Raw genomic sequence first — 27,533 nt, 5'->3', positions numbered from 1 at the left:
TCTTAGGAATAACAATTACTTAAATTGAGAAATAGTTTTTCTACCTTTTATAAAAATAAAAATAAAATAAAAATTTGAGGAAAGTTTTTCCTCTTGAAAGTGTTTTTTTATTATTATTATTATTTTTTTTATGGTTAAAAACAATAGGTGTAATAACTTCTAAAATAATATGTTTTCGAAATATACAAACCTTCTATATGCACGTTGTGGGGGTAAAGTTCGCCAGTCAACGTTGGGCCATAGTACATGTACTAGGTCCAACCACAATAAGAAGCGAAGACATGGGTGGAGGACCCCCCAGCCCAATCATGTTGGGCCGGGCTTGCTTAGGGGCGTCCGAGGAGGAGTACCTCCTTGGACGCACCAAATGGGAGTCCGATTCACACCCTTTACATGGCGAAAGGTCATCCAGTATCAAGGAAGAGTGCATGACGTTCGGGGAGGGGGGCAACCACAACTGCCGCATTAAATGCCAAGGAGCTACTTTTCCAGCCGCATTAATGTGGAAAGGACAGGAGAACAGAATTATCTTGGCCAGTGCAACTCACAAAAAAGAAGGAGGATGTCCTATGGGACAGGCACTCAAGTAGAGGCCCAGATGATTAATAAGTGTAGGGTCATTATCGTAGAAATGATGCTATATAAGAGAAGAAAATCCCCATGGCCAAGGGATCGCAGAAAAGAGGAAGAAAAAGGAGAGAGAAAGAGAAAAGGAGTGGAACGAACAAAGCATAAGATACAGCCCCATGGACTGTTATCCTAAAAGTTTAGAGGAATATCCCCACGTCCAACTGGTTGCATAGCTTGTTCGTAACTATATTCACGCTGTCAAAACCTAGTTCTGTAACCTACTCTCTACAAATACATTGTTGAGGGACTTTTGGGCCAGAATCGCTCGCCTGTTGGGCCTGAGCCCCAAAAACCGCCCCTACACACGTAATAATTACAAAAAATAAAAAAAAATAAAAAAATCTCTCTTACATTTAATTATATCATTATTTAGAAAATAGATTTGTATAAGTATAACTATGATATTTCATAAATATAGATCTAGAGTTTTATTTTAATGTTACAATTAAACATGTAAATAAGTAAATTTATTCCATTACAACATTTTTTTTTATATTCAATAATAAAGATTATCATTCATATTGTAATCTCTATTCAGTGAACCAAATATGCCTTATAATTATAATTTTTTTAGAAGGATGGAAATGTGAGATTATAGAAAATATGAATATTTCAACGAATCTCTTGAAAATTTGATCGATTGCAATAAAAAAACTCGACTTTATTCCCTAAAAAAAGTTGATCAATTATTATGAAAAAAAAAAAAAGCTCAACATTAACATTACATTTTGGCACTCATTAACCGAACTCTAACAAATATATGAATGATAGAAACGTGAAAAAAAAAAAAAAAATTGCAATATTTCCTCATATGTTTGATAGAGAGGATGAAAAATGATAGAAAATATGATTTGAGTAAATTTACTATGAGACCATTATGATATCAAAAGAGGATGGAAAAAGATTGTAAAGATCCATATAGTAAATTCCATATAATAAACATTTCCTCCCTATTTCCTCCCTTACTTTCCTCCTAATTTGGGACAACGATCTTTGGTAGGCCCACATAAAACACTCCACCCACACCAAATATGGGAAAACGATCATTTCCCTTCTTTCATTTTTCATTATTTTGTCTTTTCAATCAATTAAACATCGTATTAAGTATGTGAATGGTATCAACTTTATTGACAGTTGAATGAACAACTTAACAACAACTTAAAAACTTAAAAAAGACAAAAAATGATAATAAATAAATCTTAAGGATGAAAATGATATTTTCCTATTCCTTATTTTATTTATAAGTTATGCTAACAAGTGCCCTTAAGATGTTGATTAACAATCTATTTTATGAAAGTTTTGACACAATTTTTATGAAAAATAAAAAAATCTGTCAAAATATTAATTGTTTTTCTTCTCATAAAAACTTTATTTGAATTGATTATTAATCAATACCCTAAAAGTGTTCGTTAGCATTTCCCTTTATTTATTTAGTCTATTACTGTTTTGTCATTATTTTATTTTTCTTGTTGCCTCTCCCATTTCCTCACTTTTATTTTTAAATGTTCACTTGTAATGGGTCTTGCATGGATCCCACCAAAAAAAAAATAGTAAACCCATCTAGGGTTGATGTATAGTCACAACCGCACAAGAGACTCCTTTATAATAATCTATAAGATTACTCAAAAACTAATAATAATAATAAAAATCTATAAGAGAGTGATTGTCAACTTACCAAAATAATAGAAAACAAAAATAATGCTTTCATTTTTTTTCTTTAATTGGAAGTTATTAAAATAATGGAAAAAAAAAAAAAAAGACATAACAATTGATAAATTATTTTGTGTTCTGGGAGGACCACGTCAATAGTGATCAAAGGTTCTCCCACCAAATAAACAAAAAAAAAAAACATGTATTTTAAGTTATTTACTCAAATTTTAGTCACACTACCAGTATGAACTTTGAAGAGGTCAAAAACATCGAGCACGATGTGTCATTGGCATAGCATAAACTAGAGGCCTCAGACTTCTTAAATTCTGATAGACTCATCCACCCAATTGGTGGCAATGTTGGTGTCATGTCAACGCAATTGAACATGACAGCGGACTCAATAGAGTCATCAAGGCTTGACAAGAGCTGAATGAATAGGCTATCAAAGATGGGGACATTTAATAATTCGGTACTAGCCATGTCACACATGTTGCTATACGTGTGCAACAAGACTCTTTTTTTATTTAGTGAGAAAGGAGAGAGTCCTAAAACTCTCTTAGAAACAAGAATGAACCCACATCAGAGAACAAAAATACAAAGAACGATTAGAATCCACTAAATAAAAAGAAAATAATAAAGAAACCCCATTCAACCAAGAAACTAAATGCGGAATAGGCTATCAAAGATGGGGTAATATTAATAATTCTATATCAACATAAAAGGACTTGAGGTTATAACAATGCATGATCATATTATAAAATAAAATAAAAGAGATAAGACTTTGTGAGTCATTAAGAAATATTTCATTCGCTAGTAAATCCTTAACCTATATTAAATCACAAATACCATGTTGTTTCTCTTAAAATGAGTTAAGGTTTAATTTGTTATTTTTTGAAATCTCAAGGTTTTATTTATTACGTTTAAAATTATAAAGTTTAATTTGTAGCCCTTTAAAATCTCCAGAATTAATGTGTTACTTTTAAAATTATAAATTTTAATTTATTAAACCCTAAATTATAGGGTTTAAAAGGTAATTTTCTAGTCTAATTAGATACTTGACAACTATCTTGCCATGGCATTACCAGCCTTATACTCCATAGAAAAGGCACATCTTTGATAGTGAACAGGTCTGTCACCAAATTTTGAACAGTTTAAGAATAGCTTATTTACCTTTTTGCTAAAGATTTTTTTAGTTGTTGAAGTGTGCTAAAATTGTACCTTGAAAAAATGAAAAAAAAGAAGAAAAAAGAAAGAAAGAGATTTTAAAAAGCATTACATAAAAGCTACCTCGGCAGTGCCAGCCTAAACCAAAATGGGCATGCACATATAAGTAACTAAAGCCTTGAATTCTGAATAATTACATCCACTTCCGAGCTGCACTACCTAAAGGCTAAAGCCATTTCCACTAAGGTATAGGGCATACTCGCACAGTCGCACTTCAAAGTTCAAACAATGTGAAACAGACGGCTACAATTTGCATGTTTAGCAGTGGTACACCATACAACAACGATAACAAATACGTTGTGCAGGTAAGCCCCTAACAGCAAAATCACTTAAAAACCTATCCATTCTTGAATATTTGGCCATTCCATCAATTTAAGTTAGCCAAGGTACAGAAATATCAAAATACATACATTTCATTCATGGGGAATAAAATATATACATGTGAAAACATGATCCAAAATAAGCTCACTACATAATTACGTTAAACCCACATCACTGGTGTAGCTTAACCGAGCTGAAATATGAGCATAGGAAGGCATCAGATGAACATGAGAGTATAACTCAGTCAAGAAAACTACAAGAACTAGCACTACATGAGAGTATACACATGTTGATGTACAAGGCGGAAACGTTATGGGGTGAACTAACAAACTACTGCAAATTTTTATCTCTTCAGAAAATACAAAAAAATTTGCGTTCTGTTTTGTGGGTTCAATACCGTGCTAGGAAGTGAGGACATTTCATTTAGAGTGCCAAAACGATGTTATATTGGCCATTTTATGTTATAATTTTTTAGAAATTGTTTATGTTACTGTGTCGTACCCATGCCCGTACCCATACCTATGTCCATGTCCATACTTCCTAGATACCGTGTCATGTTTCTCCACTTATCCTTCAGATCAACCTGAGAAAATAATACTCTACTTATATTTTGGGTATAAATACTTAGAAAGTAAAGTAAGACATTGCAAATGAGTACAGTTACCTCTGTTCTTTCTTCAAAAATATCACGGTGGGAATTTAAGATGAGCTTCCAATTTCCTTTACCAAACCTTCAGCAGGAAACATGACAAAAAGAAAACGTGAGGATCAACATACTTTCTAGAGGAATTTAGAGTTTATTTATAAATAAAAAAATCCTGTAATTTTCAAAAATATATTCTACTGATGTGGTTATTTTTGTTTTTTTAATCAGAACAAACACATACTTCTGCACACCAGTCCTTAAAGTGTCTTCCTCCAATAAACTCCATCTCTTGATTGTTCTCCTAACAAAATTTTTAACCTTATACTTCCTCAAAGGAGAAACAATCTTTCTCTTTGGGTTAGGTAGGTGAAGTCTATTTGCACGATCGGTCATTCCTTCTTGTGAGCCATCTATGGAATCATCCCACTGCAAGGACATACAAAAACTTTCAAAAAATGACACACTATTTTTTTTCTTTTCACCAAGGCAGGGAAAAAATGACACTCTTATGTATTATGTAACAAAGGCTATGTGAGAAAGAAAGTGCAACTAGGCTTCAACTAGTTCAATAATTGTCTATCATCATAAGGACATTAAGATGATCTCATGCTGATTATGTTGTAAAAAAAAATTAAAAAATTAAAATGAGTTCAGGAAAACACAAGTCAATGCAAGACTACTCTAAAAAATGACACTACGCATTATGTACATAAATGATTTAGACAAGAACATGATGTATCAACTATTAGAATGTAACAAAATATTTTATCCCCAGTTACCACAAGATTAGAAGAAAACAAACCAATAGATTTTGAAACAACAAAACATAAGCACAGGTACCTCATAAGTATGAGCAGTGCTATCCCGCTCCATTAAGCTTGGTCGAGTAGAATTGCTCTGAGGAATGCAGGACTGATTTCCACAACCAGAGTCAGTAGCTTGTGGCGTTACGCTTTTGTCAACGGATGGATTGAGTGCATTTATGTCTTTTCCACTCTGATTTTCTACAGAAGGTTCATGTGTCTTATCTTTTTTCACCATGTCAGACATTACAGATTCAGCCAAACGTAATGCATCAGGGTGAGGGTCCTTCACCACTGCCTGTAACTCCAAAGAACTGGATTTAAGTGCCTCTTTTATCCTATTAACTTCAGGGGTAGGCAAGGAATCGTATTTGCTACATAATGCGTCCATGTCCTCTTCTTCAACAATCCTAACTCCGCCTTTAGAGCATTTATGGCATGCACTGTGATTGCATCTAGGAAGCACATTCCCCTTATGCATTTCTGAGTAAAATGAAAGGCAAACCCAAAAAAGTCAAAAGGCAAGAAAAAATCCGTAACTATATAAATGTGAAGCTCTAGAATGATATTAACAAGCTTGAGTAGTGACTAATCTGATCATGGAGCATGAAAGTAGAAGGATGACCATAATTACGTATATATTTGACCAATCATCAATTTGGAAAAGTTGATAGCTTTGACAGGTCTATATCTACTGGAGTGGCAATGTTGTTAAAGTTTTCAATTTTTTGAGTTATATGTGAGGTTTAGCAATTAACTGTCAGATGAAATGCCTCTCTGTGAGCTGTGTATTTTAATGCATGAGTTTTTGGCTTAGATTTTGACCATGTAATACTTACTCAATTTGGTTTAATTTGATTGAGTTATTAGAAAATAGATAGCATTTTCAGAAAGAATGACTTCTGGCAGTTGCATTTTAATTGGCCATATAAGAAGTGTGAAAGGTGAGCTAGAGGCAGTGCAACCTAGAGTGCCTGCTACTCAAAGGGACCTTTAAAAACCTGAAACTTTAACTTTAAGAAGGTTATTGTTAGAAGTAATTAAACTGAACTTTAAACATGTATTGAAGTGTAAAAAGAAAGTTTGGCCTCCAATGTCGGCCACCTCCTAGTATAAATTAAGATAGGAGACTCCATTTTTAGGGCAATTTTGTTTCTTTAATTTGCAAGTGTTTCTTCACTCTAAAATTGATGAGTATAGATGCTAATCTTTAATTTGAATGACTGAATTATACTAATAACAAACTAAAGCAAGTTGCTACCATATGCTTTACTCGTTGTTGTCCTTTGATGGGTGTTCCTTAAACACCTTTTAGATTTTAGTCACCAATGCATTGCAACACATATATGCTATGACCAGTGTAAAGTTCATGTGAACAACATTTTCATTCTATTATGAGTATTGAGAATACAAAATTATTAACACAGAGCGTGCAGTCATAGTAATGTTTGAAACTTTACCTTTCCCAGCCACAAGTTTATCCTCTTCATTCGCAGCCAACTCCGGAGCCCGGGCCGCCGCTACTTCAATAAAGGAAGGGCCCATGAGTGCCCAAGCCTCCCCTAAAAAAGCCCTAAGCTTTTGCAGAGCCTCGGCCCTTGTATTCAAATTCATCAACCTCTTTGCTGTTTTGGCATCCCAAAGCGCCGCCTCCAAATCGTTCTTCCACCGAGTCAACTCGGCGTTATCCCCAACCAACTCGCTCTTGTTCCCCGATTTCTCCAAATTACCGATTCTGCCCCTCCACACTCTCTTCACCGCCTCGAAGTACTTCCCATTGCTTCCCTCCAAAGCCAAGCACTTCACCGTGCACTCCACCGCCGCCGCCATATACGCCGCCTTCAGTGACTCTCCGATCTCCACACCGTCGTTTCGGTCCATCTCTTCGATCAGTTCCAGCGCCTGGAGCGTCGTCTCGGTGACCGTTGCGTCGGATATCTCGGACTGGATTGTACGGAGGAGGACGGCCTTCTTGAACCGAGTGTCTTCGGCGGCGGCGGCGGAGGAGAGCGGGAGGACTTGGAGGAGGTTCTTGATGACGTGGTCTTGCACCGCCGTGCTTCGCATTAGGAATTCGAAAATCCAACGGCAAATGTCTGCGTCCATTATGATATGATCATGACCATGTTAATGATGATTCAAAGTGATGATTTTTGAGAGAATTTTGAAAGGTCAGGGCTTTGCTGCCATGGAAGTCTAACCGGTAAAGCTCCCTCTGTGACGTTTGAACTTTTTGAATTTAAACGGGAGATTTGTTGGGCTGGTTTGATTGACCAATAGTTACTGGGCTTCTTCTTTTTGCCAAATAGTATAATTTTAGAAAAAAAAAGTACAGGTTAACCTGATTTAATCAACCCTGAGTTCCAAGTATTATGAGAATCTGATCAAATATCTTGAAACTTGAGATTGATAAATTCAAGTTTTATTGGAACTCGAGTTTGGAGTTCCAAGTATTATGAGAATCTGATCAAATATCTTGAAACTTGAGAATGATAAACTCAAAGTTTTATTGGAACTAGAGTTTTAACAAACTCGAGTTCCAAAAAACATGTTACATAATTAAATAAGTTGGACCATGTGTTATTTAGTAAAATTTTCCAAAAACTTGCTAACAAAAATTATGCTATATAGCAAATTTTTCCTTGGTTCTTGTATATCTTGTTGATTTATATATATAGAATTCTACTCTTTTTAATCTAGAGTGTATATATACATGTGAAATTTGATTTGGATAATTGAACTCAACATTTGCCCCACCTACGAATAGTTCTGGTATCTCTAATCACAATATTTCCTGTATTTTAATTTAAGGTCCCATTAACGAATACTCATAGAATAATTATTATTATACCATTTTAGAAAAATTTTAACACCAATTTTATGAAAAATATGAAAAGACATAAAAAAATTAGTTATTTTTTTCTTTTCCCATAAAAAAGTTACTAAAAATATATCCTAAACCAATGTCATTAGGACATCCATTAACTTTTACCTATAATAATTTATATAACACAAATTTAGTCACACAAAAAAATACATTTGAACTTTTAAGAGCTCAAGAATATGAAGCACGATGTCATTGGAATATAGATATGCTAGATGCCTCTAACTTCTGAATTATTTAGGCGATGGACTCATCAAACCCCAATTGGTGACAAAAGCTGAACAGGCTATCAAAGATTGTCTCCAACGAGAGCTGGAGGCGAGGAACGCCACATGTTGGAGGGCCAAACTGATGGATTGTGAGTTCAATACCCATTGGATTCTAGTTCAAATGTTGAACCCAGCCAAATCTTGCCTGTTTAGAAAACTGTAAAAACAAGGAATATATACAACTGCAGATGGTTTTTAAACAATAGACCCAGATAGTTAAACCATCCATGCGGCATAATTCCACAATAAGAGTCACCCACTCAATAAACTGATATTGGTATTTCAACAGTCACCATTAGCAGTTAACATTTTATCTGAAGGTTTTAGTTTTTTTTTTTTTATTTGGAAGGAGTCTGCACCTAGAGTGTAATAGGATTATAATTAAACAACCAGAATCACATGTCAAATGCCAATAGTATAAACTAGTGATCAGTGTATTCTTTACTACCAGAATTTCAGTAATTCATTTAAGTTGTAAAGTTAATAAACAAACATAACAGTTTGAACATGAATCCACGTAGGTATTCAGTGCCAAAATTTAATTTCCATCCAAATCAATAGTCATCGCCTCTGGAAATGACCTCTTTGCAGGTTGGCCGGAGTAAGATGGTATGCTCAAACTGAGAGACATAACTGCCCTTAACATCGCAGAGCGGAGGATAAGGCTGCCCAAAAAAAGGAGAAGAATTAAGAGAGTACTTGACAGCAATATCCATGAAGTGAACTCGTACAAGATGGTGGCAATAAAAACTACATCACGATGTAGCTCAAGGACCTACTATATGAAGTAGCAATCCTGTCATATTCTATCTCCGCCCTTCATAGTCTTTATATATTTTGGAATAAATATATTCTTTAGCAAATTAAACTCACTTTTGAACTTTCAAATTTGAATATATCCATATATTTTGAGACAACCCAAAAAGAAAATGTTATCATCTATTGTGGGAAAGAGGGACCATATACAAATCAATTGGTGAGAAATACCTGAACAATGCCAGCATCACATAAATTCTTTAGTGCCATAAGGTATTTAGTCTCCCCTAGGCGGTCTAAATACCGTCTGCAGAAGGCCAATGTGGAGAAGTTCTTGTTAATTGTAGCTAGCAGTTGCTTTGCCCTGGGCAACCTCAATGGGATATGACCTGCTTCAAAATTTTTCATGTAATGGCTGCACTCTAGATCTTCTCTGACATATCCTTTTCCTGAATATAACAAACAATTAATTGTACTTCAGGTCTCAATATACATTAACTGCAAATATTTCTTGTCAGATTTGCATCACTGCAAAAGCAATTACCAGTTGATGCAAAAGTTTCAATTGCGAAAAATTCGCCCTCTTCCATCTTCGTCTGCTCTCCTCCTTTCACAATAGGGACAGATTTCCCAGCATGGATCTGATAGCGCCCAATGCTATGTCCGTTCAAGTTTCGAATACTCTTTACTGCCAACAATAGCCAACGTCCACTTAATGTAAAAATATATCCACGTGACATTTTAGACATAATTTTTAGACATAAAAGATATCATACACTATATAATAACTGTTGCATCATACACACAGTGTAAAATGGATACTCTCTCCATTTTACTTTATATATACCCTCTCCATATATATATATATATATATATATACACTTGCTACAAATGTCATACCTTGGTACACCTTTCCATTAATTTCAACCTCATATGATTCCATGACCTCTTGAATTGCAGCACCAATATCACAAAGTCGCACATCAATTCCAGCTTCCTACACAATTACAAGACTATCAGTAACATGGTACTATGTGGTTGGGGATTCATGACTTCCGGAATTGGTAAAAGCCGTAGCAGTGAGTATATACAATACAACCCAAAGAAAATTTCTTCATATGTTATTTCTGATGTCCAAAAAAGAATTAAAAAGATACAAAAATAGTAAATTAAAAAAATTTAGATGTAGCAAGAGACAGTGTCCATTAAAAGAAAAGACAGAAATCACAGAGGCAGAAAATAATACTTAAAGGTCTAAGTTTCTGGCCTACCAAGTGATCTTATTTGAAAGATATTGAAACAGAGAAGGATGAAACAAGGGGGGACAGTAAAGAAAAGAAGTCCAATAGTTCTACCCCATTGATGTAGGTTGAAAAAGCGAGCACAATATCAAAATTATTTCAATTTCAATATTATCTCAAATTAATTGGTATTAAAGATATAATATTACTATACCATTTAAAAATTCACTGATCAAAGGATATTAAGTATATTAGAATATACATAATAAACTACAACAGTATTAACTTCCTCTCATCATTATCAGTAGTTACATCTTACATCTTATTATTATTTTGGGAAAATTACACTTTACCCCTCCCTCCTAAACTATACCCCATGTTACACTTAGCACCCTAAACTATACGGATGCACACTTACCCACCTAAACTATTACCCCTTGCACACTTTGCACCCCACTGTTAAGTTAGCTGTTAATTTGGATGGAATTTAAACTCGTGCAAGTCATGTGACAGCTGCAAAGATGGCATATAATTAAAAGACCAAATTACCCCTTTCGATCTCTTAAAACAACACAACTCTCCCTCTCAGTCTCAGTTCTCAGCATTCGCTCTCTCGTTCAGTTCCAGTTCTATCTTTCTCCTCTGTTTCTTTTTCTTATTTCATTTTAATTTGTTTTAAACAAGCACAAGCTCTCCTTTATATTGGGTTAATACATCTATTGATTTTCTACGATGGTGAAAGACTAATTTACATTGGGTTAATACATATACTGATTGATAACATGCTCTCCTTTGATATACGAATACAATTGGCATTCTTTTATATATGTAGCCATGGGTTCCAGTAATGTTTGAAAATCTGTAAAATCCAAATTCAATTTCTGCTTAACATCAATACATTATATTCTTAATCCCTAAGCTTTGTTATAAGAACACGGTTTAAGGAATCAAACTTGGACCTTTATGAAGCACTCAAAAATTAAAATGAAATAAGAAAAAGAAACAGAGGAGAAAGAAAGAACTGAAACTGAACTTGCTACACACAAACTAAAACTGAGGGAGAGACTGAGTTCAGGTTTTCAATTTGGGGTAATTTCAGTCTTGGGTTATTTGGGGCTGGGACTAGGACTGATGGAGTGTAGCGAGAGATTGAGAGGAAACGAGAGACCTGTGATGTTGAACGGAGGAAGAAGGCAAGGACTGAAGTTTACAGGCCAAAAAAAAAAAAAATGAGTGCCATCTAGAGAGAACACATGAGAGGGAGATGTGTTGTTTTAACTTTTAAGAGATTCAAACGGGGTAATTTGGTCTTTTAATTATATGCCACCTTTGCAGATATCACATGACTTGCACATGAGTTTAAATTCCATCCAAATTAATGGCCAACTAAACAGTGGGGTTCAAAGTGTGCAACTAGTAATAGTTTAGGGGGGTAAGTGTGCATCCGCATAGTTTAGGGTGCTAAGTGTAACATGAGGTATAGTTTAGGGGGGTAAAGTGTAATTTTCCCTATTATTTTTTATATATAATAAATATTCCATGGAAGAAATGAAAAGAGTTTTACCCAATGACATGGGATGTATACATGAATAAAAGCCAAAAAACAAGTACAACAACAATTACAACAAAGCCCTAGCCCCAAATTTTTTAGCACCAGCTATGGATTCTTGACTAATATGGATTCTTAACAAATTAATCAGGGCCAGCCACATGTATTCTAAAAATTAACATATCTAGAAATCAAGAAAACTCACGGGAAAATCTGGATTCAATAGTCTTTCCTCTCAGAAATCTACCTTTGGAATAAATGCTTTAATATCTTTACCATTGTCTCCCTTTCCTCAAATGTGAGCCTATTACTTTTTCTCCAAATAAACCACATCAAACACAGATAGCTTTCCAAGTTTCAATTCCCTCTTCCCACCCAACTGACCTATCCAACATGCCAAGTACTCTATCACCATTCGTAGAATCACCCATGTAATTCCCACTAAACAGAACACCAAGTTCCATGGCGCACAAGCTATTAGGCAATGTAAAATTAAATGATCCACATCTTATTAAAATTTCTCCCAAAATAATTCAGATATTTTAGCTGTCACCATCAGCCTTCCTATTCCCATCTTAGAATCTTAACTCAAACTAACTTACATTGGTTCCATCTTATATCCTCGAGCAATCTTAGAAACATCTTTGTCAGCATCCTCCTCATCAGTAATGGAAGTACTACATGCCTCAACTTATTTTTGGGGGTAAGTATATTTCTTCCAACCTACTACATGGTGACTAAAATAAGCATCCATGTGTACTTTTTTCATGGCCTATTTAAATGCCCTATTTAAAAGTCATGTAACTTGTTTAGATGACTTAATAAGTCATCTAAACAAAATACATGTGAACAAGGGCGGAGCCAAATATTTTTAGCTTAAGCAAACTATTGTATTGATACACCAATTAAGACAACCTCAAACTACATACATACCTTTTTTTGGTAAGTGACATAGACATACATACACATATACATATACAAGTATAAGTGTTAGTATTAGTGTGTAAAAATAATTTTCTAATATTAAAGCATGTCATAAATCATAAATATACTGTAAATAAAGTTATCAACTTCGATGTTATACACATACATACGCACAAACACAAGATCATTTATTAAAAGAACATAGCATCTTCCCACATTCTAACGAGTACAAAAGTTGTCTAGTTTGCTATAGACATGTACCCAAAAAAAAAAAATCCATCAAAGGTATGCTTCCATGTATAATCTGTACATATATTATTTTAAAAAATTAACGTTGTTCACATGGATAGCCATTTCAACTGCCGCCAGTTTGGAGGAAAATTTTGTCAATCTATTATTAACTCCATCACTTCCATTAAGCCCACAGGCTCAGCACTAATGGTTTGATATATAATAATACCATACAACATGCTGTTCCCTAATGCAAGAGAATGTAAAATACTGGATTATAAATTTTGATGAAACATCACTTGTAAATTGTAATCACTAATTCAAGCACCCAAAAACATGTAGGACCATTGCTGATCCCAGTTAAAAGAGAATATGGTCAATTCTAAAAAATGTCCAAATTAAAAACCAAACTCTGCTAGACTTGATAAGTATAACTCTACAAATAAATTGAACAAGCTTTTCAGAACAGACATTAGTTTAAAAAGTTATTCAAAGGTCACTTTTTTATTCAATTGTTGCTGTCGCCTTTACATCCATTAATGCAGCAAACATAAAAAAGAATGATCCACACTGCTAATTTTCATTCCATAGGGATAACAAACATGATCATATGTAACCAAAGAGCAAGATTAACAAATCATTTGCCAAAGTGATTTATTGGGGACTGAACAGTACCTTGATACCTGTATTGGTCGCTTCACGAGAGGCTTCAAGTAGTGGTTCAAACATTGGATTGAATGCCACTGTAAATGCACAGTCGACTATACACCCTGCATATCAAAGAACCCATGACTGATACAACAGCCAAGAAAAATAGTAGTATAATGCAGTAAAGATAGAAATATAGAATTCTACCAACACAATAGCCAAAATAGAAAATCTGAACAAGTTACAGATGGATGGCATAGAAGTGGGTAGTACCATCGATATGAGTTCCAAAATCCAACTTCATCACATCATCATACTGAAGCACAGTCTTATCTCCTGAATTTGGGGTCCAATGAGCAGCAACCCTGACAACAAAAAAGAGCTTAGACTACATAAATGGTTTTATGACATTATGATCAAACAAATAAAATTCTCTCAAATAACAGACTCAAAATGTTTACCAGTTCAGAGAGCACCCTGTAGGGAAAGCAATGCCAGCTTGCAGACCATTCTCTGATATTAGTTTACGGACTGTATTCTCCAAAGTCTCACACAGGTCAGTCATCAACATTCCAGGCTTCAGAATACTTTTGATGTATTTCCGAACCTAATTATAAGTAAACAAGCTTCAGTTGAATGCAATGTTTTAAAAACCAAACTGGTTACTGAACTGGATTGATGAGCAAGTCAATGGTCAACCGATTTGATTAAAAAATACATTTATAATTAAATAAATATTATACCATATATATATTGCTTACAACAAGTGAGGGTATTCAAACCCAGGTTCGAAGTAGGCAATGCCATTGAGCCGCAACGCTCTTAGTATACATGTGATAATCTAAATCTTATATTTTGATTCAAAAAGTGAAAGACATACCGAGTGTTTGTTAAAAAAAATTATAAATGTGATTTTTTTTAAATTTTAAAAAGGAACCAATTTGATAAAATTGCACTAGTTTATTGGTTCATTGACCCGTTGAATGGGTAAACCAGCAGGTTTAATCCAATTCAACAAAAAGAGCATTAAGGAGGTGACGAATCAGACTGGAAATGAGCCCAGTTCATGGTTAAACCAGCTGTTTTGATCCAGTTTCTTAACCAGACTGAATGTCAAGAACAAAAGGTTCTCTAAGCTTTCCTACTCTCAACAGAATAAAGATACTTGTTTTCCTCACTTTGAGCAGTAACATATGTCAATATTAAAACAGATTGCAACCTGACGATGAACTTCGGCTGCTCGCCGAACTGAATTGTACATTGGTTTTTCGAGGCGCTCCAACTCCCTCTTCTCTTCAGATGTGGTCCTCCATAAGTTACTGATATACAAGCACAAATTTTAAATACCAAGATCTTCAGTTACTAAAAAGGTAAACCAATATGCATGAAGTAGCGGTTCCAATATATTGACTGGAACTTGGGACAATGATTGCACTAGTTAACAACCCCTTAACCATACACATGTATGCATAGAATCCCTAAGATAAAAATTGCCACAAAAAAAAAAAAAAAAGCCATATTCTGCCTTTTAATTTTTATGTAGGGAACCTTACTAAAGAAACATTTCTAAATAAGCGCACTTCGGACTCGCCTCTAGCCAGTAAAACCTACGGGCAACTAACCCCACCCACTGGAACCAATTACTGGGTAATCTAGAGGCATTCACCCTGACAGGCTAAGCAGTTTATATGCCCATGCCTAGGAGCAATATTCTGTTGGATAGAAATAGCCAACCCCAATTAAGTTGGGGTTAAGACTTAGTTGCAATGAGTTTGTAGAAATAACATATACTCACTCGTCTTTATATTGCTGAATCTCACCCTCAGGAAACTCGCCAGAAGGAAAAAGGTCAGTAACAGGAATGGACGGAGGATCAGTCTGCTCAGGTAGTTCTTTCTTTTTCCTGTGTAAAAGAAGAGAAATTATATACTACCAAGTGAAAATGTACTTCAACCAGAAAGAGAGAAATTAAGGCTAGAATAAGGTCCTCACTTGCTTTTATTTTTCTTCTTTTTTTTCTTTGTAACTTCTGTAAAGAAATGGTTTAAAAATGCAAGCAAGTGCACATATTAGCAAAAAATTGACGAACTTTAAGTACAAAATTTCTGAATGACCATACAAATAAAGTACATATAATTAATATTTTATATTTGATTAACTTACCAAGTCCCATCAAAAGGATACACAACAACAAATTATGCCCAGGAAAGAGAACTAGTTGCTTATCACAATTAAGATTCTTCATTCATAAGGGGAAGGGAGGAAAGAAAATATAAACAAAATGTACCCAATTTTTTTACTATTCCCTCTGCTTTTTTTTTTTTTTTTTTGGATAAGTAAGAAGAAATTAATATTAATAAAAGAATAGCAAGAAAAATACAAAAAGTTCACGACAGTGAACAAAGAAAAATAAGGAACAAAAAGACACAAGCAACCTCTAAGCTATTCTAATAGGCGAAAGAAAATCCATAAGGGTAGAACAATCCGAGAGACCCCAACACCGAGACCAATCAAAGACGGTCCGTTGGCATAAATCTAATAACTGAACCACAGTTTTCTCCTCATCCTCAAAAGACCGCCAATTCTATTCAGTCCAAATAGTCCACATTAAACAGTCTAGAACCAAATTCCAAATATCAGAACTATGCTTCCCAAGCCAATGATACCAAAAAAAATGTAAGTCCACAACTAAACCTAGCATGACCCAATTGATCCCAAACAACCGAAGCATATACGTCCACAAAGAATGAGCTATTGGACAAAAAAGCAACAGGTGATCCACAGATTCCGCATTACAACAGCAAATACAACAACAATTTGCCAAAGGGCGACCACAAAGCATAAGGTTATCCAAAGTTAGAATCTGACCATGAGCTGTTGTCCACATAAAGAATGCCACCCTTTTAGGAACCTTAACTTTCCAATTGTCCTCTCCTTTTTCAAAATAATTTAATTATTCAAGGGTGAATTTTACCTACAAAATCCACCGTGTTGCAAAAGGGTGGATTATTATTCCTAGACTACTCAATAGCTACTCCATATTGACTTTCATACGTACATAAGCCATTTGTTATGACTTAATTGTTAATGTAAGCCCGCTTATTTTCTTAGGTGCTACTTAATCAAACCTTGTTCTTATCTCACAGTAATAAGCTATATACCAAATGCACATATAATATATAATGTAAAATATATTTTGGTTGGTAAGTAATGCATGCACCCAATAATACTTAACCCACAACCTCATCCTCCAGTTTAATCTTAAAAGGGAAGGAGATGCCATTTGAGCCAAAACTCAGTAACCCAAAGGTTAAAGCATTGATTGACTCAATGACCAACTCTCTCATCCATATTAATTCTTAAGGTAACTCCACCATAGACCCAAAATCCTATCCATCCATTTTAAAATAAGTAGATTAGATTTAGCTATGTCATCAATAATTCAAATAGATACAAAAAAGGTGATATAGTCAACATTTGTTTAAGCGTTTATGACATAGCAAAATCCAATCCACTCATTTCAAAATGGATAGATATGATCTTAAGAACTCCATGTTAGAGTTTCCCTAAGAACTCCAAAGGACCCTAATCCGTCTAACTGGTAACCAATAACCATAATGACACAACATCATTCACAACTGCTGAGGTTGTAGATTGTAATTCCTATAAAATAAAAGTGATATCAACGGTAGTCCCACGCGAAAATGATTTTGCACTAAGTGTGGTTCTACTATTCTAGGACCACAAACTATTTCACAACTCTTTTGTCATAACTCGGACAGGACAGACTGTGAGTGGTTGCCTATCACTTATACATAAACCCACTATTTTTTCTTCACTACTCACAATCTGCCTCATCAAAGTTGTGGCAAAGAAGTGTAATAGTTTGTGATTCTGGTTTTTTTTTTTTTTTGGCACTTATCACAACCTGCCACCCCCAACAAAAACAAAAAGTTATGAAATTTGTTATGGGTTTTTGAAGCTTTGATTGAAAAAGTATACTCTAGTTATGTATCTGTAGCTATGACCTATAAATGCCAATATCAATACAAACAAACAAAAAAACCAAATAAAAAATCAATCTTTAGAAACCCATTAGACTAATTTGAAAAGAAAAGCATCACCTTTATTGCTCTCATCTTCATCTTTGTCCAATGTTGAAGAAGGTTCAGACGAGGTCTCTTCCTCATTTCCATTCACAGCTTCCGAAGTATTCCCATTCTCTTCTTCAACAGGAACAACAACTTCCGTGCTCAACTTCACCTCCTCCGCCGCCATAATCAAAAACCTGAAACACATTCAATCCAAAGATACCAAATTTCAATTCCACACAAATAAATAACAATAATCATTGAAATATTAAAAACCCAAAAGTTTAATAGCATGAGAAAATTGAGAATTGGAACCCTAGGATTAATAGTGGAAAAAGATAAATCGAACCAATTGGTGTTTGGGGTTTGGCTCTTGTAGTAAAGATCGAGTTTTGAGTGATCTGTCTGTCAAAGATGGCGGATATGGAAGATATATACATGGGCTTCCATGTAATTTTCTGGAAAAGGTGAGGGTGTTTCGGAACATTCACACAACTTAATATGTAAGTTCTAAAAAAAAAAAAAAAAAAAAAAAAAAACTTAATATGTAAGTTTTTGCTTTTTCTTTTCACTTTTTTTAGATTTTTTTTTTTTTTTTTTTGAGGAACCAAATTTTTTAGATGGTTTGAAGGGTTAATTAACTTTTTTCTTTTTGATCATAGGATATAATTTTAATTACTATCGTTCATTTCATAATGATTGTTGACATCACTTGGTTTTTTGGTGTTAATAAGATTTGAACTTGTTTCTCAAAAAAAAAAAAAAAAAAAAGATTTGAACTTTGAATCTTAAATCTCTTATTCGATGATAAAAAACTTTACAAAATAAGTTAATTAATATAATTTTTGCTTACAATTGTTGATGCATTCTTTTGTGATTAGAATAACGCCTCTTTCACATACTATTTTTATTATGCACAAATCATAATAAAATATATTTAGGTTATTGTAAAAATTATTATTATGTTTCTAGACTTAATAATAATGACGATGATAATAATGTTAATGATATAAAATGTGAGAAATGAATGTCACCCTGTTCGAGGGTGTTCACAAAAAAATTGAAATTATTACACAGTGAAAATGATATAAAGATATTCACAAAATGAAAATTCATAAGACATTCTAATTGTACTTTTAATTGCATTATTTATTTGATAGTCATGTGATTTATTTTATTTACTTTTATAGATAACTTAGTATTTCAATTGTTATCATTGCATAGAGTGTTTGAAAAGCTTCATTTAAATGCAAAGTGTTTGAAGAGCTTTCTCTAGATAGGTTTGGAGGAAAATTTTTATAACGACAAGAAAATAGAGTATAAGAATCTAGGACTTAGCACTTATTAGGCCTCCTCTCAGCACCAAGCAAAGAAAAATCACTAGGAATGAACACTTAGGCTTGTTGGAGTCGGCACCAAAAAAAAAAAAAAAGAAGAAGAAGAAGAAGACAAACAACAAAAACAAAAACAAAAGAAAATTTCATTCATCAAAATCATTTCTAATCATGTATCATTTGGACCATTTGGAAGAAAATGAACTATATGGTGTTAGGGGATATTGAACGACCTATCATGGTGATGAAGTGAGCTTTCCTGAACTCATTATATTAGTGGATGGTGGCTTTGAGCATCCATTCTTTTACTAGTGCTTTGGACTTCACTGATTGCTATAATTTTATTTAATTTTTCGGCATTTCTAGTACACTTGTTGTGAACACTTAGGCTGGTTGGAGTCGGCACCAAAAAAATAAAAAAGAAGAAGAAGAAGAAGAAGACAAAAAACAAAAGCAAAAGAAAATTTCATTAATCAAAATCATTTCTAATCATGTATCATTTGGACCATTTGGAAGAAAATGAACTATAGGGTGTTAGGGGATATTGAATGACCTACCATGGTGATGAAGTGAGCTTTTCTGAACTCATTATATGAGTGGATGGTGGCTTTAAGCATCCATTCTTTTACTAGTGCTTTGGACTTCACTGATTGCTATAATTTTCTTTAATTTTTCAGCATTACTAGTACACTTGTTGTGAACTAGCTGCTGCTGGTTATTATTATTAGTATTTTAATTTATATCAATAAAGCTTTCTTACTATATATAAAAGATATCTCTAAATCATTTCTAACCGGAGTAAAATAATTTGCTTATATAGAAAAACTAAACCCTAATTTTATGTAGGAAACCCTAATTGCCTTATTACAAGAATAAACTTGTTTCCAAATATTTAAATACCAAAAACCTAATAAACTATTGAGACCTAATAAATAAAAATACAACTGACTTACAAAAGTAAATAATACTAAATTCAAATAAAAATATGCTTGTCTCCTGCATTATAGATGTTTTATCACTACAGACACACAGAGTCCAACATGTCATTAGTGCATCACAAATCACAACACCATGGCGTGATAACCAATTGAGAAGGATTCCAAAAAATAAGAAAGACAATGATAAATTACAAATTATTTCCTTTCCTTAGAAACAAAAGTTCCAATAATAGTCGGTGTAAGATTAGCACCAAACATGTTATAAAGTAATCACTAGCGGTATTTATAACATAATATATATCATTGCCTGTTGCTAAAAACTACAGTTGGTATTTACAGATCAGTTTTACTCTGTAGCATACAAAGTTAAACCTCATATTACAGGAAAACAAAGGAATGGAACTAGTGCAGGGAAGGAGCTAAGCTGCAGAGAGAGGGATTGGCTTCACAGTATTTTGAATTCGCTGGAAAGCTGTTCGTACTCTTTCTTTTAGACCTTCATTTTCACTCTCAACATCCCCAGTCTGTTTATCAAGCTCTGCAACATTCCCATCAACACTAATAACCAGCTTCCCATTTTCTCCGGACTTCACATCTCCAAAGAGTGAAACAAGGAGGGCATAAATAACCTTTTCTACCTTCTTTTCATTCTCTTCCTCAACTTTTATTGCCTCTGATTCAGCAACTACCTTGGGGATCTCTCGGCCGATATTTAAAACCAAAGCCACAATAGAGTCTGAAACCATGTCACTTATAGGATCCGATGTCCAATGCAGTGAGATGTGTTTCTCGGAATCTTGCTTAACTGTTACCCGTTCATGAACTAGTGTTGGGACCCCAGACTCCTCATCCATTGAAGACTCTACACTCTCATATATCTGCTTAAGCCGGTGATTCAATACACTGAATGCTCCACCAAATGGAATAGTAATCTTCTGAGTAATGTTTGCAGTAGATAGCTGAGAGAAGATGTGGAGATCATCGGGACCCATTATCTGATATGTGAAGCCTTTCTTAACCAGTAAACCACTGACGGTCTCCCCCACTTCTGGTGTCTTTTCAGCAAGCCTTCCAATAGTCTTTGCCATTTTCTGAGAGTTGAAGTACATTTCAATAGACTGACAATTCTTTGGATTGAAGACTTTAATGTTACGATCAGCAAACTGGCTTATGAGTTTCTGTTTAAGCCTCCCCATCTCATTAGCTTCTCCATGAACAAGAATAATATTATTAGGCAAGAGCTCTTCCAAAAATGCACTCGTCTGAGCAGAGTCTGCATGGGCAGAGAATGATATGTAATGAACCTGCATGTTGAGAGGAGCAATGAGTCCATTCATGAGAGTTACCTCCTTGGGTTCATTAATAATGGTCTTTGCTAGTGTCCCCTCAACCACATACCCAGGTAGAACACAAGCATTTTTCCTATCAGAGCACCACATATCGAATAGTTGTCGTGACAACCCACTTTGAAGCGTACCAGGACTTGCCATCACCACTGATGGGCCTACATCTTTGAAATTTTCAATGCTCTTTAGTGGTGATATGTACTTGAACACAAAGGGGTTAGACTTTGCTGCATGTTGGGCGCGTATCCTGTCATTCATTGAATGTATGTATGTCTCATAAACAGACAAACACCTTTTCGCAAGGGGAGAAGCATAATATATGGGAATGTTTTGGATCTCAGGATGGTTTGACCAGTACTCATCAAGAATCAAAAGAAGTTCTTGAGCACGGCCAAGGGCAAAAGCTGGAATAAGGACACGACCACCTTCAGATATGGTTGAATGAATAGCATCAGTGAAGTGCTTCTCTCGGACATTCCGAGGTTGATGTTGCCGGACACCATAAGTGGATTCAATTATGCATATATCAGGGGAGAACTGTGGGGTCTCAGCAGCTCGGAGATGCCGGTCTTCCTCACGGGAATAGTCACCAGTGTAGAGAACTCGAACACCAGCAATATCAACCATAAACATAGCAGCACCAAGAACATGGCCAGCAGTATAGCACCAAAATCGAATGCCATTAACCTCTACTGTTTGATGGAAATCGATAACCTGTAGTTACTATGCTGTTAGGAGACAACTATGGAAGATTTACAAATGCTTTTTGGGTTTATAGGGTCCAACCATAGGGTTATAGGTTAAGATTACACATAACAAAATGAATAACAATGCAAGGATGTAAACCTGGATATGGAAATTTATCAATAAACAAAGTAAAAATCAATTCAAAGAGCTAGGGAGTGAACTGACCCACAACTGAGTCAAATACCTTTTCTTAAATAAATATCTTACTCTTTGAGTACATTTTTGCAGTCCAGTTCCATAACTATATATTTCATGACAAATTTTATGGCATTAGTTTATCATTTGGTCAAGGTGAATCCATGTTGGAAGGTCTACCTCCTGTCCAGGTAGACTGGACCTAAAGTTATATCATTGGGTCAAGAAGCTGAATCAATGTTGGAATTTTTATCTGCTGTCCAAATTAGACCTGACCTAAAACAGCCTCAATTTCTATGAAAAAGGGTAACTTCCATGTTAAACTAGGATGCATGATTCATGACGGCACTAACCATGGACAACAAATGCATAATCATGTGCACTTAATTTCTCTGTACAAATTCAAGTATTTTAATAATGTTGCAGATCCAGAGCCAATACCAATTCTCTCTACAAGAACTCTCATAGAGAGAGAAGAGAGGGAAGGTGCGGCAGAGAGAGAAAGAACACATACATATAAAGTAGACAAAATGTATATGATGCCATATTAAGATTAACTGAAATATAATCATATAGCCTTGTCCTCCTTGACAAACAATCATAAAAGTAAGACACCTAATGTCGAACTAATTCCAAGAAGACCCTTGCAATTCAAAGGTTGATCCATTGAAGAGAGATTTAAAACACCACTTATATAGTCCATAGTCCAACATAAATGCTATTAATCTAAAGAGGTCCCAATCCTTTATCGCATAAAGCGAGTGTGTGAGGAACCAGAATAGCATACTCATGTCCTGTAATGTGTGTTATTTATGAACAAGAATAATGACCATTTCCCAAAGAAAATAAGTATCAATTATATGTGGAAAAAAAGTGCTACAAAAACATCTTTCTACCAAAAAAAAACTCAATATTATTTAAGGTATCACCAAGCTCAAATTTGGAGCTGATTCTGAATGAAGATCAAAGCCCCTTGGTGCAATGCCCATTGGGAAGAATAAGGAACAGGTTCTCCACATTAAAAAATATGTCTTATTCAGGGGAATCAGCACAACGTGGATAGAACTTACCATAAAAAACTATATGGAATGACCGGAAACCAAAAATAAACATGTAGAAACCTGACCAAATGACCATAAAAACGTAAATATCAAAGAGTTAATACAGTTTAGGACAAAGTGTGCATTGAAATAACTTCAGTCAATCTAAAATATAGAGCCAATTTGGGCAACAATAAAAACCTAGAGACCAACGGGAATTGAAAATTGCATAAATGATAAAACACAGACCTCAATTTTATCCATGGAGCGATTGATGTCCTGTTCATTATACAACATATCTTCAACTGAAACTTTGCTGACTTTTACATAATCGGTCAACAGCAACTTGTAGATCGCCTTTGTTGGATAAGTCATGAACACCCGACCTTTGAAGGTGGTCTAAACAAAATTTCAATATATTAGTTTCCCATGGAAAAAGATCCATACATAACACCTATGTTAATTCACAAAGAAAGCAAGAAACCTTCTCCAGAAAATAAGGTAGGGATGCAGCATGATCCAAGTGAAAGCTGCAAGCAGAAAGCATGACTTTGTATTAGATTTGAGGATCAACACCATTGTCATCAACATCGTTGAAAAACACAAATACAACTGCAGAACGAGAACCAATTGAAATATAGAGAGGGAACTCTATGGACCCCATGATTCCTTAACTCCATAACAGGGAAAAGAAAGAAAGATGGTGTTAAAGTACCATGATTTCACTCAACCAAAAAGATTTATTGTAAAGTAGATCCTCTCTGCAATAAATAATTAAAACAGGAGATTTGACAATACAATGCATCTAGTCTAATAAGCAACCACTTCCAAAAAACTCAAAACTTTGTTTATAAAGTTAGAATCTCGAATATAATATAAAAGAGTTGGTTGATAACCTAATATAAATTTACTAAGAAGGGGAACCCTAATGTACACAGGATGCATAAGCAAGCCTATCCTAAAATTTACAATAATAACAAGTTACATTCGAAAAAGACAGAAATCAACAGCCTACAATAGAAATTGCATCATTGGTGCCAAATGTGTGAGATCACTTGAGCAACAACCTCATTTAATAAGGCCTTAAGCGAGAAGGAAGAAAAATACATACTGAGTGATGAGAAGGACGTCAATTGTTGAAGGATCTATCTCATCAAAGTAAGGCAAAGCAGCCATGCCCGAGTAAGCCGGATGAATTCCACAATCAAACTACCATCCAAGAAAAAGAGACAAATGAAAAAGGAAAATTAAATCACCATATGAAGAAAAACAGCCCTAAACACTGCTCTAAAAACCAAGAGTACACTATGTTAATGGCATACCAGGACAGTTTTCCCTTTGTAGGACATGTACATGCAAGACCGACCTACTTCATTACCCGCCCCTAAAGGGGTTATAATAAGTTGATCGTCTTCCCTAGTCACCAATGAATCCCGTCTCTTGAGAGACGGTTGTGGCCCGGTTGAAGCCATTTCTCTATTCTTTACCAAGAATGCACACAAGTCCTTCAATCAAACTGCAAATTAATCATAGAAAGAAAAAAAAAAAAAAAAAAAAGAAAAAAAAAAAGGTTTACATTCCAACCAAAGTAATTACATTTTTTTGATACATTGTAAGCCTAGAAATGCCATTTGACCAAAAGGTTATTGGCAATTCCAACTAAAATACTAATTATCAAACCTATCCAAACAAAAACACTAAAGACTCGCTAATTGAAAAGGCAAAAATTGTGGGTTCCAAGTAGCTCAACTGATAAAATCACTTTTTTTGTCAAATAAAAGATCTGGGATTCGCATAAAATAAATAAATAAATAAATAAACCGTAAGGCAACAGTTTCTCCCTTTGGCTGCTAAAAGTTCAACTAATGCATCAAAATTTTTTTTTTTTTTTTCCCTAAAAATCACTATGGCGACTAACAGAGGGTGCAAGCATTTGAAGAAAATGAGAAATTTGTAACCTAAAAACAGTTTTCTTGGAAACCAAACAGAGTTTAAAGTAGTTCAAGTGGTAAGAAAAGTTCCGAATAGGATATCAGTAACCTAAAAACACTAAAATTAGAGCTGAATCTTAGCTCTGAAAAACCAAAAAAAGAAGAGATTACAGTGAAAGAGTTAATGCAAATCAAGCAGAGAAAATGAATTACAGTGACCTAGAATTTCTAATAATGAAGACAAGTTGAGAGAGAGAGAAAGCTTACATTTTTCGAAGATTGAGTTGTGTGTGTTTGTGTGTATTTCATCATATTATTTGGGTTATTCTTGGTTGAACTTCTTATTTATGGTGTTAACCGGATTTATCATTTTGTAGGTGCTCGTTATAACCATTATCGCTGCCTTTTTCAACTGGTGGTTGCTGGTTCTTATTTCTCAATAAGTCAAGATGGTAAAGGCTTTGACCTCTCTTGGTGTACTTTTCTTATATGCTGTATATCTCATTGAATCTAGAAACTTTTGCTTGCATTGTATTATTTAGTCTATGTATTGGAATTGATACATTCGAGATTATGCAAGACTATACATGAAAGATCCTTTTTTGGCTCTCTTTTTTGCTAGTTTTTTCCTTATCTTATGTGTGCTCTAAAGGTTGCAGGGAAGTTTATGTTTGTTGTTTCTAATCAAATCCTTCATGACTCATGAGCCTTCTTAATCATTATAAATTCCTTTAAAACTCTTCCTAATCACCTATGTTGTCTCTGTTTGAAGAACCTGCTAAGCACTTAGAAATTGAAGTGTATGATGCTGATCAATAAAAAACGCAAACTTAGACTATAAAAAAGAGAGAATCAAATTAAGGCTTAAATTAGTCTAACCTCTCAAATAAAAGCTAAACTTCCTATAAGACACAACCACTCTGATCTGGAATCCAATTTCAACATCAAGATGTCAAATTGAGATATGGCAGCTCATGTACACAACAGAAAAACAATCATAGTAGTCGGAACAGAAGCTTTTGTAAGTAACAAGTGAAAACTCAGTAGTATCTACGAAAACAAACTCAATACTTTCAAATAGCTCCAGCATTTCAAATATGCCATCTTCAGCAATGCTTAAGCATAATAAAAGCAATGTAAAAGCCTACATATACTACAAACAACGTTATGTGCTTTTGCTTTTCTTCCCAGAGGTGTATGCATGTGTATCATTTTTTTTTTTTTGGTTTTTCATTGATGCTTAAATGAGCAAGATGATTATGCATTTTTTGTGTATTAGAGTAAAATGAAGCTAAAAAGCAGTAGATCAGTGCATTGTCATCAAGGTTCTAACACTGCACTTTGCAAAGTTTGGTGAAGCTCAAATTTGAGCAATATCAATTGTAGGTTTATATTTGTTGCCTTTGTTTGCTTCAAGAACTACAATTATACTACCACTATTTAGTGTCGAGGGTAAATTGCATTTTTGGTCCCTCAATTTTAAAAGGTTTGATTTTGGTCTTACAAATTTTTAAATTTAACAATATAATCCCTCCGTCTAAAAGCCATGAAAGTTGAAATATTGGAAAACACCCATTTCCAAGGGCAAGTGCAACTCTACAGACTCAACTAAAATATATGGTTCATATTCGTGTATTGAAATATATGGTTCATCTAAAAGATGTATCCAAAATATCTGGTCATATAAAAGCTGAGAAACATGATAGCAGACTTCTTGGTAAAGACCACAAGTAAAATTCTTTATCATTCCAAATTTTCTCCATAACAGCAAATTGTTAGTTTCAATAAATAGTATTTTTGCTGTTTTCCCCTTTGTTATCAGAACTATGCCCACCACAAGCACATAGAGATAGACATATCTAACCCCCAACTCCCCAGCAGCACAAATAAATAGATTCCAAAATCTGTCAAACTCAGAGGGCCACCTCGCATAGAGAGGATACACAAACACTATACTGGAAGTGCATTTACAATACCCATTAAGCTTTTTATCACTAAAGAATGTTAAAAATTTGAATTTTATTTTTATCAAAAGCCCATAAACACAATCGTGATTCTTGAATGAGAAACATAATAAAGAAAACTCCTTCATCCATTTATTCCCAACCCACCAAAAACAAAACACAGGGGTCTGATTCCAATGATATCTATGTGTGTCTACAAATATAAAGCAATAATTATAATCAAAACCAAAA

General features: G+C 34.4%; 3 protein-coding genes across 8 annotated transcripts in view; all 3 read right to left on the bottom strand.

Annotated features, from left to right (window-relative positions):
- Positions 1-3,897: 3,897 nt before the first annotated feature.
- On the bottom strand, positions 3,898-7,660 carry LOC126715922 (uncharacterized). Its single transcript, XM_050416774.1, has 5 exons — positions 6,735-7,660; positions 5,312-5,757; positions 4,713-4,897; positions 4,490-4,556; positions 3,898-4,408 (listed from the first exon to the last, which is right to left on the bottom strand). Exons 1-5 carry the CDS (start codon positions 7,378-7,380, stop codon positions 4,313-4,315), a joined length of 1,440 nt encoding a protein of 479 aa, XP_050272731.1. The 5' UTR covers positions 7,381-7,660; the 3' UTR covers positions 3,898-4,312.
- Positions 7,661-8,787: 1,127 nt separating this feature from the next.
- LOC126715921 (methionine aminopeptidase 2B) lies at positions 8,788-18,352 on the bottom strand. Of its 2 annotated transcripts, none has more exons than XM_050416773.1 (12): positions 18,217-18,352; positions 17,901-18,064; positions 15,769-15,805; positions 15,572-15,679; positions 14,996-15,095; positions 14,238-14,383; positions 14,050-14,141; positions 13,804-13,898; positions 10,084-10,180; positions 9,728-9,871; positions 9,415-9,632; positions 8,788-9,092 (listed from the first exon to the last, which is right to left on the bottom strand). In XM_050416773.1, exons 2-12 carry the CDS (start codon positions 18,052-18,054, stop codon positions 8,982-8,984), a joined length of 1,302 nt encoding a protein of 433 aa, XP_050272730.1. In that variant the 5' UTR covers positions 18,055-18,064; positions 18,217-18,352; the 3' UTR covers positions 8,788-8,981. The 2 variants fall into 2 exon arrangements, with proteins under 2 accessions (XP_050272730.1, XP_050272729.1); XM_050416772.1 differs by having other exon boundaries at positions 18,183-18,346.
- A 1,944-nt stretch (positions 18,353-20,296) lies between these two features.
- LOC126715920 (cleavage and polyadenylation specificity factor subunit 3-I-like) overlaps positions 20,297-27,533 on the bottom strand; it is a 32,259-nt gene continuing 25,022 nt past the window's right edge. For 3 of the 5 annotated variants that reach the window (XM_050416771.1, XM_050416769.1, XM_050416766.1), the window contains exons 2-6: positions 24,730-24,923; positions 24,519-24,616; positions 23,892-23,937; positions 23,657-23,806; positions 20,297-22,199 (exon numbers count right to left, since the gene is read on the bottom strand). In XM_050416771.1, the coding sequence (XP_050272728.1) occupies positions 20,559-22,199; positions 23,657-23,806; positions 23,892-23,937; positions 24,519-24,616; positions 24,730-24,879 (2,085 nt within the window). In that variant the 5' untranslated portion in view covers positions 24,880-24,923 and the 3' untranslated portion in view covers positions 20,297-20,558. Of the gene's footprint in view, positions 22,200-23,656; positions 23,807-23,891; positions 23,938-24,518; positions 24,617-24,729; positions 24,924-26,217; positions 26,667-27,533 lie in introns of those variants that run through there. The other 2 variants (XM_050416770.1, XM_050416767.1) reach the window with 2 other exon arrangements.

Source organism: Quercus robur, chromosome 2 (genome assembly GCF_932294415.1).
Source record: "Quercus robur chromosome 2, dhQueRobu3.1, whole genome shotgun sequence".
Taxonomy (NCBI): Eukaryota; Viridiplantae; Streptophyta; class Magnoliopsida; order Fagales; family Fagaceae; genus Quercus; species Quercus robur.
This window is presented reverse-complemented; position numbering and strand designations above follow the sequence as displayed.

Excerpts from the sequence above, each read along its gene's own strand:
- LOC126715921 (XM_050416772.1), bottom strand. The coding sequence starts at position 18,307 with ATGTATATATCTTCCATATCCGCCATCTTTGACAGACAGATCACTCAA. Across the intron at positions 14,142-14,237 it reads ACAGGGTGCTCTCTGAACTG|GGTTGCTGCTCATTGGACCC; the intron begins GTAAACATTTTG and ends TTTTGTTGTCAG. Across the intron at positions 9,872-10,083 it reads TAATGGAAAGGTGTACCAAG|TAAAGAGTATTCGAAACTTG; the intron begins GTATGACATTTG and ends TATTGTTGGCAG.
- LOC126715922 (XM_050416774.1), bottom strand. The coding sequence starts at position 7,380 with ATGGACGCAGACATTTGCCGTTGGATTTTCGAATTCCTAATGCGAAGC. Across the intron at positions 5,758-6,734 it reads TAAACTTGTGGCTGGGAAAG|AAATGCATAAGGGGAATGTG; the intron begins GTAAAGTTTCAA and ends CATTTTACTCAG. Across the intron at positions 4,898-5,311 it reads GCACTGCTCATACTTATGAG|TGGGATGATTCCATAGATGG; the intron begins GTACCTGTGCTT and ends ATGTCCTTGCAG.